Consider the following 18,760-nt stretch of genomic DNA (forward strand, 5'->3'; position numbering starts at 1 on the left):
CACTGTTCAAGTTCTGTCAAAAAGTGATAATACCGAGAACTAAAACATTGTAATACGTTAAACACTTTTAATTTATAGAAAAAAACAGTAAAAGAATTTGTTTTGTGAAAGATCTAGTAATATCCTATAAGAATACAGAAGGTTTAGAAAATCAGATAAGAGAGAGGAAGCAAGAGATCAGGCGTGCTCTAAGTCTCTGTTACTAGCTAGCAGGGGGCTCAAGAAAACAGTTACAGGTAAATATCTCTCATCTTACACATTAGCTGGGGTTAGTCTAATTGACTGAGTAGGTGTCCAATACCTAAGGAATAGTTCCAAATAGGAACTTCAGAAAACTTAATTGAATGAAAATGGAGAACCATAAAACAAGTAACTAGAGGAGAAGCAGGCACAATTAGAAACTTCTCAGCACATTCTGGCCAGCCCTGGTGGTCTAGTGGTTAAGACTCAGCACTCTCACTGCTGCTGCCCTGGTTGTTTCCTGGTCAGGGAACCACACCACCTGTCTGTCGGTTGTCGTACTATAGTAGCTGCCTGTTGCTGTGATGCTGAAAGCTAGGCTGCCAGTATTTCAAATACCAACAAATGTCACCCATGGTGGACGGGTTTCAGCAGAGCTTCCAAACTAAGGCAAACTAGGAAGAAGGACCTGATCACCCACTTCTGAAAAAATTGGCTATGAAAACCCTGTGAATAGCAGCAGAGCATTGTCTGCCATAGTGCCAGAAGGTGCGAAGATGGAAAAAAAAGACCAGGCAGGGTTCTGCTCTGCTGTGCATAGGGTCGCTAGGAGTTCGAATTGACTCCATAGCAGCAACAACAAAAACACATTCTACCAGAACTAGTACTGTAGACCCCTGGATATTTCTAGAAGCATGCTTAGTATTTTATCCAAATAGTATTGTAATAGATAAGATTTTGAGACATAATGTGACTTGAAGACATGCACATTAGTGGCAGAGTAGGGCTAGAACTCAGACCTCTTGAGTCAAGTTCTAGTGTTCTTTCAATTACTAGTCTCCTTTTCCTTTCCTATGTTCAACTTTCATAGGTATATGTATATGTACATGCATGCAGTTCATTATGGCCATTCTCTGCCCTGTTCCTGGAGCAGAGCATAGCAAAAGAGTAAATGAATTATATGTAGTGTTTAGAACAGAAAAAGAGCCAGATAGAAAGTTGCAGCGAGCATGTTAGAGCTTAAGATAAGGAAACATTAGTCTTTGGTCTGAGACTGCAATTGCTGGACCTGGATTGATGTAAAAGAACCTAATGGATTGGGAAGTAACTTTCTAGTCTGTACCTTCCTAGACTATTTCTGTTATTTATCCAGAATGCTTTGGGGGAAAGATATAACAGTTAATTTAAAATTTTGTTTCTGGAGAGTTGCCAGTTGTTCCATATTTGCAGTAGAATATACTTTATGTGAAAACTAAATTGAATATAATTTAATTTTGCCAAAGTTTCAAGTTTTACAAAACTTCTGTACAATATCGTGATAGTAATGTTGTAGAAGATTGTAGAAGGGATGAACTTAGACCAATTCAGTTATACACATGCACACACATGCGTATATTTATGTTGCTTATATATTTATGTCTTTGATTTTATTAGGGTTGACTTTATAAGAGAATCCTGGTTGAATGGGGATGATTTATACATAGAATTTTGCTGTACTCTGATAAATCAAATAATTTGACTTAAATTTAGTGGAAGTTTTAGATTTCTGTTTACTGGTTTAAATATATAAATAACTTATAGAATAAATAAGTGAGATGGGATACTCCTATGAAAATGGAAAACTTTTTGGATAAACGTAATTTGGTTTTTCTTTTTGTAAAGAAGAGACAGATGTCAAATGTTATTTACTAAGAGCATACATAGAGAAACAGAAAATATGCTCTGCCCTCCTCCCATCCTTCTCTAATCCCTAATGATAAACTCTGAAGCAGCAAGATAATGTTGATGAAAGTGAAAGTATATAACCCTTAAAAACCACATTATCCTTTGGTTAAAAGTACCTGGGCCATTGCAAAATTCTCAGAGTGAGATTGCATGCTTTCTGTAAGTTTTACTTAGTCATTAAAAAGAAAACAAACTGACTCAAAAATTAATAAAAACATGAAGGAAAAAAGTATGTTGTTTCCTATTTAAATAGGATGTAGTTTTCTCAAGGTAGGAAGCTAGGACCTTACAATTATCTTATGCCCAGTATATAACCTTATTTCATAAATACTTATTATTACAGAGTATGATTTTTATGCCTAAAAGGTAGTCATTAAAATATATGGCAATATTTAAAGTGCTTAAATATTTAAGTAAAATATATAGAAATAAACTTAATTTGAATTATTTAACTTTTGAATTCAATGTTGTGATTCTTAAATGTATAATTCATTAGAATGTGCAAATTTATTTGTATTTGACATTAGTAATTTGAATGGAATACAATCCTAGTTTCCCAGAGCTGAATTTCTCCCAGCTGAAGGAAGTAATTATGTTTGCTCTTTGGGGGAGCTTAAAGGTTTTGCTTAGAAACAAAATATTTCTAGTGGGTAACTAGCCTATAAAGCTGTTTCCTTTAATAATTGTTTTAGAGCTTTTTTTTTTTTTTGTAGGACAATGTGTATCACTTTGTTTTTCATTTTATTTGCGTGGTGAAGCCTTGGAGGATTTTCTGAGGGCAGCAGAGGAGAAATTGTTGGAATGATATCTTTTTGTTGCATTAAAATTAAGCAAAATCACTATATTCAAGTTTTAATGTATTTCCCAAAAAAATTCTGTTGCAAATATCAGTCATTCAGATGGATTATGGAAAGTTAATTTAGGGGAAGAAGTCTTTCTTCACTTAATACCAATTCATCATTTCATTATTGAAACAAGGAGTGACACTAATTTTAGTAACTTTTTCCAAGGATTTTGGACCCAGGTTACATACAACCTAGAGGTATTGGTGAGTAGTACTTGGTTTATAGTGAGAAACGTGGAAATGGAAAGAAGGTGAAGCATGAGTAACTGAGATGCAGTTGGAGGGACATCTCTAAATCACAAGTGGGTACACTACTCAGTAGAGTCGATGAACCTTCCTCTATACGTTAGTTGCTTTATAAGTTTAAACTTTATAAGCTAATTATGTTTGAAGCAAAAGGAATGTTTGCTAAAATACCAAATTATGAATATTTTTAAACTAAAAAATTATTTTATAAAGCAAATAATCTCCCTCCACCTCCCTGTTTTTGAGTTCACTGCTGGGTTTAAGGGAATAGAAGGAAGGATCAGCAAAAGAAAGGGAATAAACTGCAGGAACTGAAGAGAATCTCATCATTGTTACATATCAAAACAAAAAGATTGTCAGTTCCTAAAAATTTTTGAGCGCTTTGCTAGGTGCCATGAAGGATTTAGAAGCTGTATCTGAAATGGGCCCTGCTCTCCAAGAATTTACAATTTAGTTGTAGAGACAAAACTAATATATACATCAATCTGTATAAAACAGAATATAGTTTGTTTAAAAAAATCACATTGAGAAAGTTCTGAAGAACTTTAAAAGGGAAGATGAGAAAATTGAAATTTAAAGTATGTGGAAGTTCTTCTTTCCTGCCAAGGAAAAGGGAGTTCATTCTCCCTGACTCCTGCGGGAATCAGAGCTTGAGCTCAGTCTTGTATAATATAGGCTGTGGTATGGATGAAGATGTTTTTTTCTCTGAGAAGTTGAGTAGCTTGCTCAACAAGTAAAGGTGGTAGGCTCAGGCACTGAACCCGCACTCTACCAGTGTGTGTTTATTTCCTTGTGTGTGTGCGTGTGTGTATACATATTTGCTTTTCAAATTATAGCTCTAAAAATAGTAGTGCCAAAATGGGTATAGAAGGGAAAGTAGACTTTGGTCATGTAAAAAGAAGCTGTAGCATAGTTGAAAGAGCTGTTATATGGGTATAATCTAGGTGGCCACCATGATAGGGTTTAAGAAATCTTTTCTCATTCTTTCAAATGTAGAAATTTTCTCTTTTTTTTCCTTCTACTTTGAATGTATTTGTCTTAGAAAATATAGAAGGCAGAGTCTGCTTTTCTCTGAGAACAAAAAGGCTCAGAAAACTGCTCCCAGCACATCTTTATATTTACATCATCCATTCAGAAAGGCAGAAGACTACTATGATTTTCAACAGTGAGGGAAGATCAGACATGGGGAACATGATGCATTTGTGTGTTCTTTTCTCTAGCAAGACTCAAATTAAAGGGCCGATTTTGATGCAAATGAAACAAGGAAAAGCTGATAGTTAGGGCCTCTGACATATTGATCTTTGAAGTCCTAGATATTATTACTTGATACTAACCCTTTGGATGGGTTGTTTTTGTTTTTTTAACTCAGAAGGAATGTTGTGCAGGAGATGTTCTAACCAAGATCTGAAATAATTTATTACATTTAGTAGTTTTCTTTCAAGTATTTTTAAAAATCACATTCCTGGTAACAGGTTTGTCATCCTTTAAAGAATCTTATTTGATGATTGAATAAAAAGAATTGTTGTTATATTTTGATGAATATTTTTGAAAATTATGCTGAAATAGAAGTCGACGTTCTGGTTCTGACATTCATTTGTAAGAACTGATTGTGTGTCTGGTTAGCTCATTTAAAAATACTATCTAGGAAATCTTAGTTTTTATAAGAGAATATAGCCATTAATTTTTTTCTACAGATTAGGCAACAGAAGATTTGTGAAAACAAAATGTATTGATCTCATTTATATTCCCTTGATGAAGGAACACATGCTGGTCTCCGCTCGCTTTCTGTCCACTAATATGAAATCCTTGTCCCTGCTTCCTTGCTGGTAGGTTTTTAGAAGTTCAGTGAGCAATGCAAATCGCCGGAATGGTGGAAAATTCCCTTGTCACACAGATGCCCTTATCAGCAACAACCAGATGGAGCTCTGAGCAGGAACATTATCAATGTTAAATTGCTTTTTTTCTCCCCCCTGAGTAGAGAGGATTAAAGCATTCCTTTAGAAATGGGTGGCAAATGTACAGACTTAGGAATATTAATATTTTTAACAGTTTGCATTTATAAGTGAATATATGAAAATAACTTTCAAAGCATTCTGTCTTCAAAGTACAACCCAAACCAGTTCAAAATGCTTTGTTTTAAATAAAATAGGACATTTTTCTTTCTGGAATTCACCCACAAAGGGTAAGCTTGAAACTTGGCCTTTTTATTTAAGACAGGGATATCTCACCATTAGTGTCAGATGCATAATTTGGATATAAATTACTTTATTCAGTTTTAGTTGTGGCAAATAAAGCTGTGTGTAAGTTTATTACTACTGTTGAAGTAAAAAATACACACAATTTAAATTATCACTCAGAATTTTCATTTTTTATTTTGGCAAAATTGGCTATTTTACTGTTACTGTTTTTGAGTAAATCTTTAGATTCTGCATCAATTTGATTTTTGAAATGTCAATTTACTAATTATCGTTATTCTGTAAGCTAATAATTGCTACATATATTATAATTTCAGATCTGTATGAACAATACTGATGTTTTGCAATGTCAGTAGTTACACAATGTGTTTTAATAAACTTTAGAAGTGTGTAAAAGAGGTTGCTGTTAATTATATGTGTTGCTCATAACCACTTTGATGTTAGTGATTTTGTTTCTTAATATTGATTTCTAGATGCCATCTAAGCTCCAATGAGTGATAACCATTTCTCTGATAGAAAAATTGGTATGCCCTTGTGTTTTCTATGACAGTAACCACCTACTTAGTGGCTAATGGTTTCAGTGCAAATTCTTTTGTCAGATTCGTATGCAGGTTTATGAAATATGTTACAGTTTTTTTCCTTAAGGCCTAGTTTTTAGTATTTGCCAACAATTGGGACTTTGCAACACTTACACCGTGATATGTGCACTGTTTTGCAGGTATAAATATGAACATATAAGTAAAGATAGATAAACTCTTCCACTTTTTATTTCTAAATATCAGATAAAATATAATTATTACTGAATTGCATAAACTATACTTTTGCAATAATAAAGTTGAAGCACTTTATTATTTAGATTGATTCAGACATATCAATAAAACTTTAAAGAGTATTGCTTCAGTCTAATGACTGAAATATGTTTTAATGCTTTACTTACAGAACCAATTTGGAACTTGAATTAATTCATCGAGGAGGCAATTTGTGTTCAGGTGGTGCAAGCACAGCTGGCAAAAGGTCTTGTTTAAGTAAGTATTAAACAATGATGAATTTTTAAACATTTCTAATTATGTAATTTTTGAAAGCATTTACAGGTGAAGTGATCTTTTGGTGTATTTTCAAATTCTTTTCATGTTACATATAAATAGTTGTAATACTGATTATATGCTTTAAATGGTTAATCTTGTACTTAGAAGAATCGTATGAATATTTAGCTTTTTCTCTACTATGATTACTCAGTAAATAAATGTCATACATTCGTCAGTTTATCAGTTTGTCATAAATTGATCCGATTTACATTGGTTTAAAATTAAAGCAATTATTGTTCTCAGCTATAAAAAATTGTTCTCAAACTTAAATTCTTTTAAAGAATTTTTACATTGTCTATATTTAAGAAAAATCTCTTTGTAAAGACTATTTGTATTGCCTACAGATTTCTATATATAGCTGCTATTAATCAGTGAAAGTATTTGTACTATACTTTGATGTGCACATTAAAAAGTATTAAAATTGTAGATATTTGCTTTTATTTATGAATATACTTTATATTGTAAAATGAACATGATTCTTCAGTACTTTTTGTAAGGGTATATTTAGGTTGATTGATAAAGATATAGTTGAGAGAAGTGTAATTTGGAACTTAGAGAAGATTGTTCATGAGCGTGATTTTGATGCTATCACTATTTAATCATTGTTTAGATAATTAACATGAATACTAGGATTGATATTATTTAATATCATGTACAGCTAATTATTGGTCCCAAATCACTGGAGTCAAGATATTACCTAATGTGATTGGTATGGGAAATAAAAATTGTTTAAAACGCATAGTGTATTCTTTTGAAAAATGAAAGTATTTTCTTAAATGCTAAAAATATTAGTAATTATTAAAAATTGTCAATAAATTCTGGCTTTTCAAAAATGTATGTATATTATTTTTAAAAGTATATATGTAATTTTGGATTGCTTTCAAATCAAAGGAATGATCAAAAACACCTTGCAATTTCTAACATAAAGATACAAACTTATGTGAAATTTCAACTGAGTTACTTTTAAAATTCTTACTAGTTGTGTTAGATTTTGATATTTTAGGTTCTCACTTCCTAGAAGTTTAAGGTTTTGGAATTTATTTTTTACTGGGTATTTATTGTCCCCTTGATGTATGTATGTATTTCAACCCTATTTATACCCAGTGATTTAGTATTATGTTCTGAAGGGGAAGTTGTTGATATATAGGAGTTTTAGCTTCTAGTCTATTTGAATTAGCAGATACTATAATTTCACTTATATAAATTATACTTTCTTGTTAATTTATTCTTAATTGATGTTTGGCATTGGCTGATAATATTCCAGAAACTGTTATATTAGAAAACATTTTCTAATAAAGGAATTTCTAATTAGTAGGGAATTTGTTTTATGTTAAAAAACTACTTCATTTTTTTCTCTCTGAGGTACTTAAATTTATCCAGAGGCTTGTAAATGATGAGTTTATCCAGATTCTAAAAATAGTAGTAAGAGTCTACCAGTAGCCACTTCAATTATCCACCTCAATTTTAATTTAAATTATTAGATAGCTACTTTCATTTCTTTTATTTCCCCCTTAAGTGAGTAAGAGATTACAATATGCCAGTGTAGAAAAGGTCATGATGAAGTTCATCCTAAATATAAGTTAATACTGTTTTTAGTTTTCTTTTTTCCTTGTCAATTGTGTTCTTTTTTTCCCAGCTTTATTGAGCTTTGATTGATAAGTAAACATTGTATATATTTAGGTTGTACAATGCGATGTTTTTTGATTTTAGTTTTCATATGATTTATTATTTAATTGCTTTTGCATTATTTATTCTAATACTTATAAAAGCGACTGTATAAGACTTAAATGTAGAATATATTGTATGTTGTATAAAGTCCCAATTTTTGCTAGTGTATAAACTTAATGTCTGTTATTTGCTCAAGCTTAACTCAAATCTAATTTAAGTTGAACATCAGAACTTAAATTGATGGTGTTTTATAAGATCTTAGATCAAATATTTATTTTTTTCATCTTCTAGTAGAACTTTTATGGTATTATAAACAAAAATTGTATCTTTTGTCTAGGGACTCCTCATAAGTCAGTATTTTCCTTTTCCCGTTCATTGCTCTCCCTTACCTCTTAAATATCTCATTTTGAAAGTGTCCCCTTTTTCGTTCATAGTATTTTACAGAAAGAGTGAGAAAATACTAATTAAACAAATGATGGAGAACTTTCATTTTTATCATTCTAAAAATACCACACTTTTGGATTAATATTCTCACAACTTCTTGGTGAAAGTGAAGGTTAGTTTAGTCAGGAAAAGATTTATAAATTTTGTCTAGATCAAGTTGAATAATGCATAACAGATAATTACGGGGACACACACACACACACACAGAAACACACACACATGCAGAGTTGGGGGAGGGGGAGAAGATTATTCTTTCCACAACAATGAAAGCAGAAAATATTACTGGCCAAATTTATACTGAGAAATCAAATAAAACTGTAGTGGAACAATGCCATTCAACACTTACATATTCAAACAAATTTTTAAAGTATTGAGGTGAAATGACCAGTGTCCGATCAAAATAAAAGTTATGTCTGGATATTTTCCACAGTGAAAAATGAGCAAAATTAATTCACATAGCAACATTCTATGGTATTTTAATAATACCTTACATTTGTAGTTTTAAAGTTGGTAAAATACATTCACATAAATTATTTAATCTTTAGAATGACCATGTGAAATAGATGTTATCCCTTTTTCATAGAAAAGGAAACTGAAGTTCAGAGTGATTACCTTGCCAAGTCATTCAGCTGGAAAATGTCAGAGCTTGCACTTGAACCCAGCTCTTCTGACTCTAAATTCAGTTGTGTAAGACATGTCTCTTGCCCTCAAGGGTCTCAAAGGATGCAGAACCTTTAAAAACTTTCACCCATAGGCTTAGTCAAGGACATCCTCCTGCACACTGTGGCATTGAGATCTTTCCAGGCTCTGCCATGCAAACCCTGCTGTTATCTTGTATGTTTTCTTTTGCCAACCTTTCACTGTGAATCTTAATTTTGTTTTGGGCCATCTCTTTAGATATTTTCTCAAGTCCTGATTCCTTCTTCCTTCGATACCAGTTGGTTCTCCTTTATTTTTCACCAGTTTGCTGGCTGGCTCCCCTTTGCTCCTGGTGTGAGCCGTCAGCATCAGCTCCCACACACAGTTCTGTCCTGATTCCTGGGTCAGAGCTATAGACTTCCTATTTATCCACTGGAATGTCAGGCATTAAGGACCTTGTATTCAGCAGATAAGACCAGTTTGAGATAATTTATTGTAAGATAGAAAGTCTTAAGTTCTGAAAGGGGTATGGATAAAATTCTAGGAAATTTGGGGGTTTGGGATCACATCTAGCTGATAGAATCAGTGAAACTTTTGGTGGACATGGCATTCGAGCAAGACTTTGAAACATAGGTGAATTTAGAGTTTTTTGTTACAAATTGTTATATACACTGATAAGTATCACCAACTTGATTAACAACAGTATAGGACAAAGCAGATGTAAAAATTAGAGGCATAACTTTTTATAAGAATAATATTTTATTAAGATTACTCAATTTCTTCATTCAAGTGATTTGAAAGTATATATGAAACTCCATAGATTTCAGTGAAGTTAATAGGCTTTCAACACTTTTTTGCCTTGATATTCTTAGTGCATTTCTCAATTAGAAATTATTGAGACCAGCGGCAGGGGCATGTTGGAGAAGAGGTGTCGTTTGATAAATTATTAGTTTTGGAGCATACATTTTTTAAAATATTTATATTTAGGGAGAACAGCATCTTTCCATATCTTTGAGTTTGAGACTTTCTACTTATTACTGTAATTTGAGAAGCCACAGCTCGTATCACAAATGGATTTCATGATTTTATAGAGAGACTAATTAAAAATTAAACTTTCTTCAGAGAAGTTAAGGCAAACCCTTGCTTTGACATTTTCATTTAGGGAGCCTTAACTTAATTGTGATGTGATTTATGCTCTTATCAGGAAATGATATATACGGTGAATAACTGCCCCTTTTGTTTGTTATTTATAGAAAGTAATCCAGCTTAGATGTGTGTAGGCAACTTAAAATAGTTTTATTTGCTCAAAGAATGGATTTTGGTAAATTCAAAGTTACAGAAAATTATTTTGATGTTAATTTCATCCTGCAGCAAGGCTGCATAAAGGTATTGTTGAATAAGACCACAAAATTGCTCTTAAGTAGACTGACCTCATTTTTAACAGTGGTAAAATTCTGTATCTATGGCTTACTGAAGCCTTTTTTCAGATTTAAAAATTATGAATTCTACAAATAGATTGAATCACAACTTTTATTCTATTCTCTTTATTATCATATAAAAAGAGGAAAATTTGGCTATGAAATTATTATAACTTCAAAGTACATAAATAAATGTAAAAATGTGGAAATTGCCCCTTGACTCCATTTTTTATGAGTAGGCAGATGGTTTAGGGGCAAGCCTTTTAACCTCTGTACCTCATAATATGCAACCAGAGGATTGTTGTAATAATTCAATTTTACAATATATGTTCAAGTTTTCATAGATTGTAAATCTTGACATTACTATTTCTACTACCTCAACACGACCATTGTCCAGTTGGGGATGTGTGAGTAAGGAGACCAGAAACAAGATTAAAGTTCATTTTTAGCTCTTTTTTTTTTTAAAGCACTTAACACACATTCTATTGACCTGTTAAGAGATGAGGTTAGAAGGACAGAATGAGATTTATTTCTAAAGACTGATACAGCTTATTATCTATTGGGAACAAGGCACATTGTTAATTTGGGAAGGTCTGAGTTAGAGGGGTAAGGATGTGGCATGAAAATTTGAGCTAAGAGTAGTGGCTTTAACTATTCTTCAAAGTCTGGTATGAAAGTCCTGTGCTTTGTGGCCCAGTAGCCAGGCCTTTTTGCATTTAAGATTTGCGTATTTCAGGAACTAAGTACCACAGATAATAATTTCCACTATTAGGGCATAGGGTCCTGAGATTTTTCTTGGCTTAGGGCAGGGCAGCTAGCTCCTTTCTTCTATAGTGGGGTTAGGCCCCCTCCCCTGCCCCTCAGTTTTAAATGAGGTGCTCAAATTAGGCCTACATTCATGGAGTGTCCCCTCTTGGTAAGGAGGAAAGTAGGAGTTTTAAGAACTGAACTTTTTCTTTACCCTTCCTGAGACTACCTAAATGAAGAAGCAAAACTGTGCCCCTCTCTACCCCATATTATTGTCTCATGCTATGTTGTAAAGGTGAAAGGAAAGGCTGCTAGTCATTTAACCCTTACAATAGAAGGAGAGTAATTCCATGAAATTAATACTAATACTATAATATATGAGGTAACCAGAGAACAGTGGCATAGTGTGCCCGGGAGTGGAGGCATAGAAACTCCAGGAGGCAAGAGAGGAACACAGTATGGAAAGTAGGAAAGTACTAAAGACAGCCTTTTCCTTCAGCATTTTTCCATTCTCAGATGGGGGAATAAAACCTCTCCTAAGTAAGCAAAGCTCTGCCACTTTACCCCCGAACTTATAGGTCCTTTATTGACTAGCAGCATAGAATACAGGCATACCTTGTTTTATTGTGCTTTGCTTTATTGCACTTCGCAGATACTGCGTTTTTTACAAATTGAAGCTTTGTGGCAACCCTGTTGAGCAAGTCTATTGGCGCCATTTTTCCAACAGCATTTGTTAAGAAATGTGTTTCATAAGGCTATAGCTGCCATAGATAGTGATTCCTTTGATGGATCTGGGCAAAGTAAATTGAAAACCTTCTGGAAAGGATTCACCATTCTAGATGCCATTGAGAACAGTTGTGATTCATAGGGAGAGGCGAAAATATTAACATTAGCAGGAATTTGAAAGAAGTTGATTCTAGCCCTCATGGATGACTTTGAGGGATTTAAGACTTCAGTGGAGGAAGTAACTGCAGATGTGGTAGAAATACCAGGAGAACTAGAATCAGAAGTGGAGCCTGAAGATGTGACTGGATTGCTGCCATCTCATGATAAAACTTGAATGGATGAGGAATTGTTTCTTATGGATGAGCAAAGAAAGTGGTTTCCTGAGATAGAATTGACTCCTCGTGAAAATGTGAAGATTGTTGAAATGACAACAAAGGATTTAGAATATTACATAAACTTAGTTGATAAAGCAGTGGCTGGGTTTGAGCGGAGTGGCTCTGGTTTAGAAAAAAGTACTGTTGTGGGTAAAATGCTACCAAACAGCATCACATGCTACAGAGAAATCGTTTATGAAAGAAAGAGTTAATCGATGTGGCAAACTTCATTGTTGTCTTATTTTAAGACATTGCCACAGCCACCCCAACCTTTAGCACCCACCACTGTGATCAGTGAACATCAACATTGAGGCAAGACTCTCCACCAGCAAAAAGATTATGACTTGCTGAAGGCTCAGATGATGGTTAGCATTTTTTAGCAACAAAATGTTCTTAAATTAAGGCATGTACACTATTCTTTTAGACATAGTGCTATTGCATACTTAATAGACTACAGTACAGTGTAAACATAACTTTTATGTGCACTGAGAAACCAAAAAAATTCATGTGACTTGCTTTATTGCAATGTTTGCTTTATTATGGTGGTCTAGAACCAAACCTGCAATGTCTCCTAGGTTTGCCTGTACATACCTGGAAGGAGCACTGGGTTGGAGTTAGAATATCTCAATACTGTTGGTGCCGACTACCTAACATATCTATCATGTTTAATGTAAGAATCAGATGGTATTAGACATATGAACTAAAGTATTTTATATGTTATTGTTAGTAAGTTCTTTCTTAACCCTTTAAAATTCCTACCATGACTGCCACTTTATTCCCTGCCCTGTCTTGCCTGGCGTAGTGAGGAATGGGATAGGGAAAGATAAGTCAGCTCCTGTCACACTATGGCTAGTTGAGGTTTTTTTCATTGACAGTTTTTAACCAGTGATAACTAGACTGATAGGACTAAAATCTTGAATGATCTGGAAATACAGGCCCAGTTAAGTTTACCTTAGGTAAATTTTAACAGTGATGCAACTTAAGATGGAACCAATTTATAATATTTTTAGGATAACTCTTCTCTTATATATATATGTATGTATGTCTTAATGTCTAGTATGAGTTATCCTAAGAAAATAAGGTACCAGTTTTAGATTTCTTATATGTTTAGAAATAACTGACAGAGACACCGAATTTCTACTCTGGTGCTGAGCTCAAAGAACATCTGTTGCAAAAGCATTTTTGACAGATTTTAACATATGACAACATTGGGTTCAGTTTCCTTAAGTGGATATTCCTGAAGTCATAAAAATTGGCACAATAGCGTTTCATGTGTGTGTATGGTATTTATAGTCATACATGTAAAACTCTTGATTTTACGATAAAGTTGGAGTTATGTTTTTATTTTATGGATTCTTTTTTTGAAAATAGTCTTACTGATATTGATAAAGATAAAAGGGATTGTTAAATCTTACGTTTGTTCCACCTGAGGGTTCTTATAATTAAACCTTACGCTTTTTTGAGGACAAACCAGTCGATGTTTTCTGTTTTAGTGATATGTCTGTCTTGTGATTAAGCACATTATAATACCTTAGACTTGTCACAGTTGTAAAGAATTTGATTAGGTATTGTAGAAAATACAATTCTTTGTCCCAGGTGAGTTGTCACAGCAACCAGCATGGGGAAGAAGATAGTGGGAGCAAGCAGGTCAAGCTATACTTTAATAGTTAGAGTTAAGAGGTCAGTCTCTTTTGAGGCAGTGAAATTAGGGCTGATTAATTGACCTACTTCTTAGTACTGAGCCAGTATGTGATTATGACAGAAAAGGAAGAGTGTAAATCTATGATGAAGTTTATGCAGAGATTTATGATTTTTTTTACAAGATTGTTGATTTATTCATATTATATTCAGCCTACTTAAAAAAAATCCTATTATATATCAAGCATTATGCTAGCCTAGGAAGTACAAAGAGGAAAAGACAATTGTCTCCTTCAGGGAGCTCTCACCATCTGATAGGAGAGGAAAGCATATGAAAAATAATTACAAGACTGTTTAAGAAGTGCTAAAATAGAATTAACTTGAGGTATAGAGAATGCTTAAAGCCAAAGATGATCAGATCTGTCTCAGGTATGATATTAGAGAAAACGTCATAGAGGAGCACGTGAACTGGCTCTTGAAAGATCAGTCACGTTTGCCTGGAGAACAAGAAGGCACTGTTCTAGGCTGAGAGAACAGCTTGCAAAGACAGATAAGACACCGTGACACATTGGGAAATACTTGGGAAGGGAAGGGAAGAAAGAAGATGAAGAAATAAACCTGAAAAAGAAATACTGGTTAGCTCATGAAGGGCTTTCTATGCCTGTTTCTTCAGTGGTTCACCAACCAATTATGAGATAATGTGAATAGATTTATTGTTTATTGGGGCTGGAAGGGGGTGGAACAAAAGACAGAAAGCTGAATGAGCACTCTGTTGAGTAATCCAGTTGAGAAATGATGTAGCAATGGAGTGGAGCCTAAGAGGATGGATCATAGGAGGCAGAACCAATAGAGTTTGTAATCAATTGGCTATGGAGGGCAAGGACGTGGGAGATGACGCCCAAATTTTTCCTTGGGTGTTTGCGTGGGCAGTAGTGTCATTCACTCAAATAGGGATTATAAGAGGAAATGAACATTGGGGCTATGCTGGGCTGTATCATCAGTTTAGTTTTGGATATATTGATTTTTTGATGCCTCTGGAACATGTGAAGTGCTAGAGAAATTTGTGGATTGTAAACTTATGGGGAGGAGTGAAAGTTGAGCTTAGGTGAAGTAGTGTGTGAGGGAAAGAGGCCTAAGAAGGGATCTCTTTTCCTTTCTTATGGAGAATGTCTTTTTTTAGGGTTCAGTAGAGGAAGAAGAGCATGTAAACGTAACTGAGAAGAACTGGGGGAGAACCAGGGAAGAATGGTACCAAAAGTTCAGGGGAGGAGAGAGAAGAGAGTTAAAAAATGTATGTCAATATTTTTTGCAGTGGTAGTTTTATGTGGAGACCTGATGTTTCTAATGTAATCATAATCTCTAATTTTAGTCATAAAATCTCAAGTTTGTAAATATTAAATTTAGTGTTTAGAATTTACTTTTAGAAACCATGTATGTATATACATCTATGTAAGCACACCTATCTGCACACTACAGATGTATGCTATTACTCTAACTACCATCACTATATAACAGCCTGGTAAGGTAGTATTATCCCTGTTTTACAGATGATAGACTAATTTGTCCAAGGAACATGGACAGTACAGAGCTTGGATTCAACTCCAGGACTTCCTGGCTCCTACTAGACAGTGGTGCCTCCTCTACATATGTTGAAATCACAGCACACCTATAAGTTAATTTAATAATGCTTCTCATTTCCAAACCCTTTTATAACTGTAGACCTAACTTTAGAACTTTAAAATGTGTCATTCCAGAAAAGGAGTTATCTGTTCTTTTTGCTGTTGTTTTTCAGAACTTTAGTAATATGCTTTCTTGACATAGCTGTATTTCAGCTTTTTAAATACCATGCACACAGTTAGTGTTTAATAAATTTTTCCATTATTTTTTAGTTTTTACCTTTTGGTTATGATCATAGGTTCTCCTTACCCTACATCTACTACTGTCAACAGTTGTTTAGTATAAGAGATATTTTTGCTGCTAAATGAATATTAGAGTTTATTGTTACTGATAGGTCTGAGACCAAATTGTGAAAACACACAGTGAATTGTGTAAACATAGTAAAAGGGGGCTGGCCCCGTGGCCGAGTGGTTAAGTTCGCGCGCTCCGCTGCAGGCGGCCCAGTGTTTCATCGGTTCGAATCCCAGTGTTTCGTCGGTTCGAATCCTGGGAGCGGACATGGCACTGCTCATCAAACCACGCTGAGGCAGCATCCCACATGCCACAACTAGAAGGACCCACAACTAAGAATATACAACTATGTACTGGGGGGCTTTGGGGAGAAAAAGGAAAAAAATAAAATCTTAAAAAAAAAATAGTAAAAGGTATTGATTGTTTTTTGAGCAATTCTCTGTTTCCTACTGAAGTTATCTGCAAGGATTGTTTTTGAAAGGTAGATATACCTCATTAGATATATTATTCTTAAGTTCTAGTAAAGCCAATATCAAAGACTCTTGTTATATATTTTATTAATAGCTTTAGAAAATGCCTCAGGGTTATAATCTCAATTTTTCATAGGAATGAAAAGTCGAGAGAGTGAGTGAGTGTGTGTGTGTGTGTGTGTGTGTGTGGAGTGACCTGGCAAGGTGTACATCCTTTCTCTGGGCCTGTTTCTTCATCTACAGAATGAGGAAATAAAGGAAGATGAAAAAGATTCCTTCTAACGTTTGTATTTCTTGAATTATGGCAGAGGCTAGGAAAATAGGCAAATTGCAACATTATTTCTCTCCTGGCCTGGTTAGGTTATTAAAAGCTCAACTTCTGTGCCTTTGATTAAATCAGATAAACTTTAAGAGAATTGACTTTCATCTTGAAAGGAATTATTGAAAAGAGCTGTTTGATTCACTTAACACATGTAAAAAGAATTCGAAACTCTCCACCTTGCAATTTGAGTTAATCTTAATATTTTTCTGCTGGGAGAATTTAGTTTTTTAACATTTTTATGGTTTTAGGCACTTTTAAAAAATTGCAAATTATGTACTTGGAAAAAACAATCTCTTATGTGTAGTTGAGTTGAAATGAAATGAAAATGACTGATATATCTTTCATCACATTATTTCTTTGCTCAAAATGTCCTGTGCTCTCAGTGTTATTAATGGAACTAGGTTACTGGAAAAACTGGAAATTCAGGAAACTTAGTTGTCTCAAAACTTGGGATAATAATATTTCCTACCTGGTAGAATTTTTGTGAAAATTGAGATAATCTATGTAAAGTGATTATTAACATAGTGCTTGACATGTAATAAATACTCAGCTAGCGTTAGCTACTAATAGGATGAAGAAATTTTAAGAGAGGATTTAGACTATACATTGACTTATAAACAGGAGGTGAGGCAGGGTAAGATATTTAGATTTTTCTGTTTGTTATAGAGAGATCAGACTGCAACTTGACAGAAATGGATGTGCAGAGCATTGGGATTCAGCTCCCCTGCCCACCTCCATTTCCTCTACCCTGCCCCACAGAGTGGAGCAGTTATCTTGTTCATCTTATAACTCTCATGTCTGAGACTAGCTTCCCAAAACAACTGCAACTACTGCTAATACACAAACACACACACACAAGATAATGATGGATCTTAAGTTAATCTAAAATATAGTTGATTGCTAAGTCAGTTCCTCAGAGACAAAATCTTGTTTAGTTTTGATTAATTTAGAGAATAAATGACAACATATGTTTGTGTCATTTGGCTAACTTATCTTTCTGGTTTTAAGGATTAATTTCCACTTTGTAGTGTATAATATGTTAAATTATAATGTTGTACACCTGAAACTTATGTAATAATAAAAGGAATTTCAATCGTATGTCAAGAAGTGTTATCTGACTTTCCAGAAAGTAAGTTTTGAGTCACAACTATTTTTGAGTATTTGTGACAGAATAATTTAATCCAGTCCTTGTCGTTCATACCAAAAAAAGGACTTGTGATATGAAAGCAAAAGTTAAGATTGTTTTCTGAATAATTTTAAACAAAAATTTTTCTTTTAAATGTCATGAGCAGAATTTTGTTGAAAGCTAAGATTGGTAGATTATTGTTATGGTTTATATAGAGGAAATGAAAACAGCTAGAATAGTCCTTCTAAATAATACTCTGATTTCATTGGTTTTTTCGCATGTTGATTCAAAAGACAGTGATGTCACAACTCAATCTAAAGAGGCTTTAGAGGAAAATATTAGGCGAAGAGAGAATTTCACTTAACAGTGATTTTATATGGATGTTATCATCCATATTACCCAGGGTCAGATATAGTCAATTTTGGTAGGAGACCACGATAGTGAAAAGTACAGGTTGGCAAAGCTGAAGCATAAAGCTGAGGAAAAGTACATCTGTGACAGGAGATGAAGAAAACGAGCCATTCCTGTATTAAGATTGAGCATAATGACAGTCCAAAATCTGTTAGAAATTATTTGGATTTATGTTTCCGAGTTTACTTTAAAAGACAGCATGAAGTAGATGGTACTTAAACTTGGTGAATTATAATGATAAGGATAGGAAACATTTCCTTATGAATTAACTAGAAATTTTGTCTGAATTTTGTTCTGGAAGAATTGTGTGAACTTTCTAATTACCTTTTCTTCCATTTGTTTAGATCAGCTGTTCCATGTGTTAGCCTTGCACATGCGGCTTTATAGCATTGATTCTGAGTATAATCCCTGGAGAAAGCTCACACAGTTAGTAGAAGAGGTGAATTCACAGTAAGTATTATTGAAAGATTAAAGTCAATTAAAACTGTTTTTGAAAAATAGTTGAGTAAAAAGTAGGATTGGAATTCTTTATGAATATGGGAATTTTCCTTATGAAATGCAGAAAAAAGATAAAAACTGAAAACAGTTTACCAT

General features: G+C 33.8%; 1 protein-coding gene across 7 annotated transcripts in view; it reads left to right on the forward strand.

The window, feature by feature from the left end:
- Nucleotides 1-18,760, forward strand: part of UBR3 (ubiquitin protein ligase E3 component n-recognin 3) — a 229,898-nt gene that overhangs the window by 163,839 nt on the left and 47,299 nt on the right. For 6 of the 7 annotated variants that reach the window (XM_070508074.1, XM_070508076.1, XM_070508078.1 and 3 more), the window contains 2 exons: nt 6,130-6,215; nt 18,511-18,616. In XM_070508074.1, coding sequence (XP_070364175.1) covers nt 6,130-6,215; nt 18,511-18,616 — 192 coding nt within the window. Of the gene's footprint in view, nt 1-4,689; nt 4,822-6,129; nt 6,216-18,510; nt 18,617-18,760 lie in introns of all 7 variants that reach the window. The other variant, XR_011502861.1, reaches the window with a different exon arrangement.

Source organism: Equus asinus, chromosome 4 (genome assembly GCF_041296235.1).
Source record: "Equus asinus isolate D_3611 breed Donkey chromosome 4, EquAss-T2T_v2, whole genome shotgun sequence".
Lineage (NCBI taxonomy): Eukaryota > Metazoa > Chordata > Mammalia > Perissodactyla > Equidae > Equus > Equus asinus.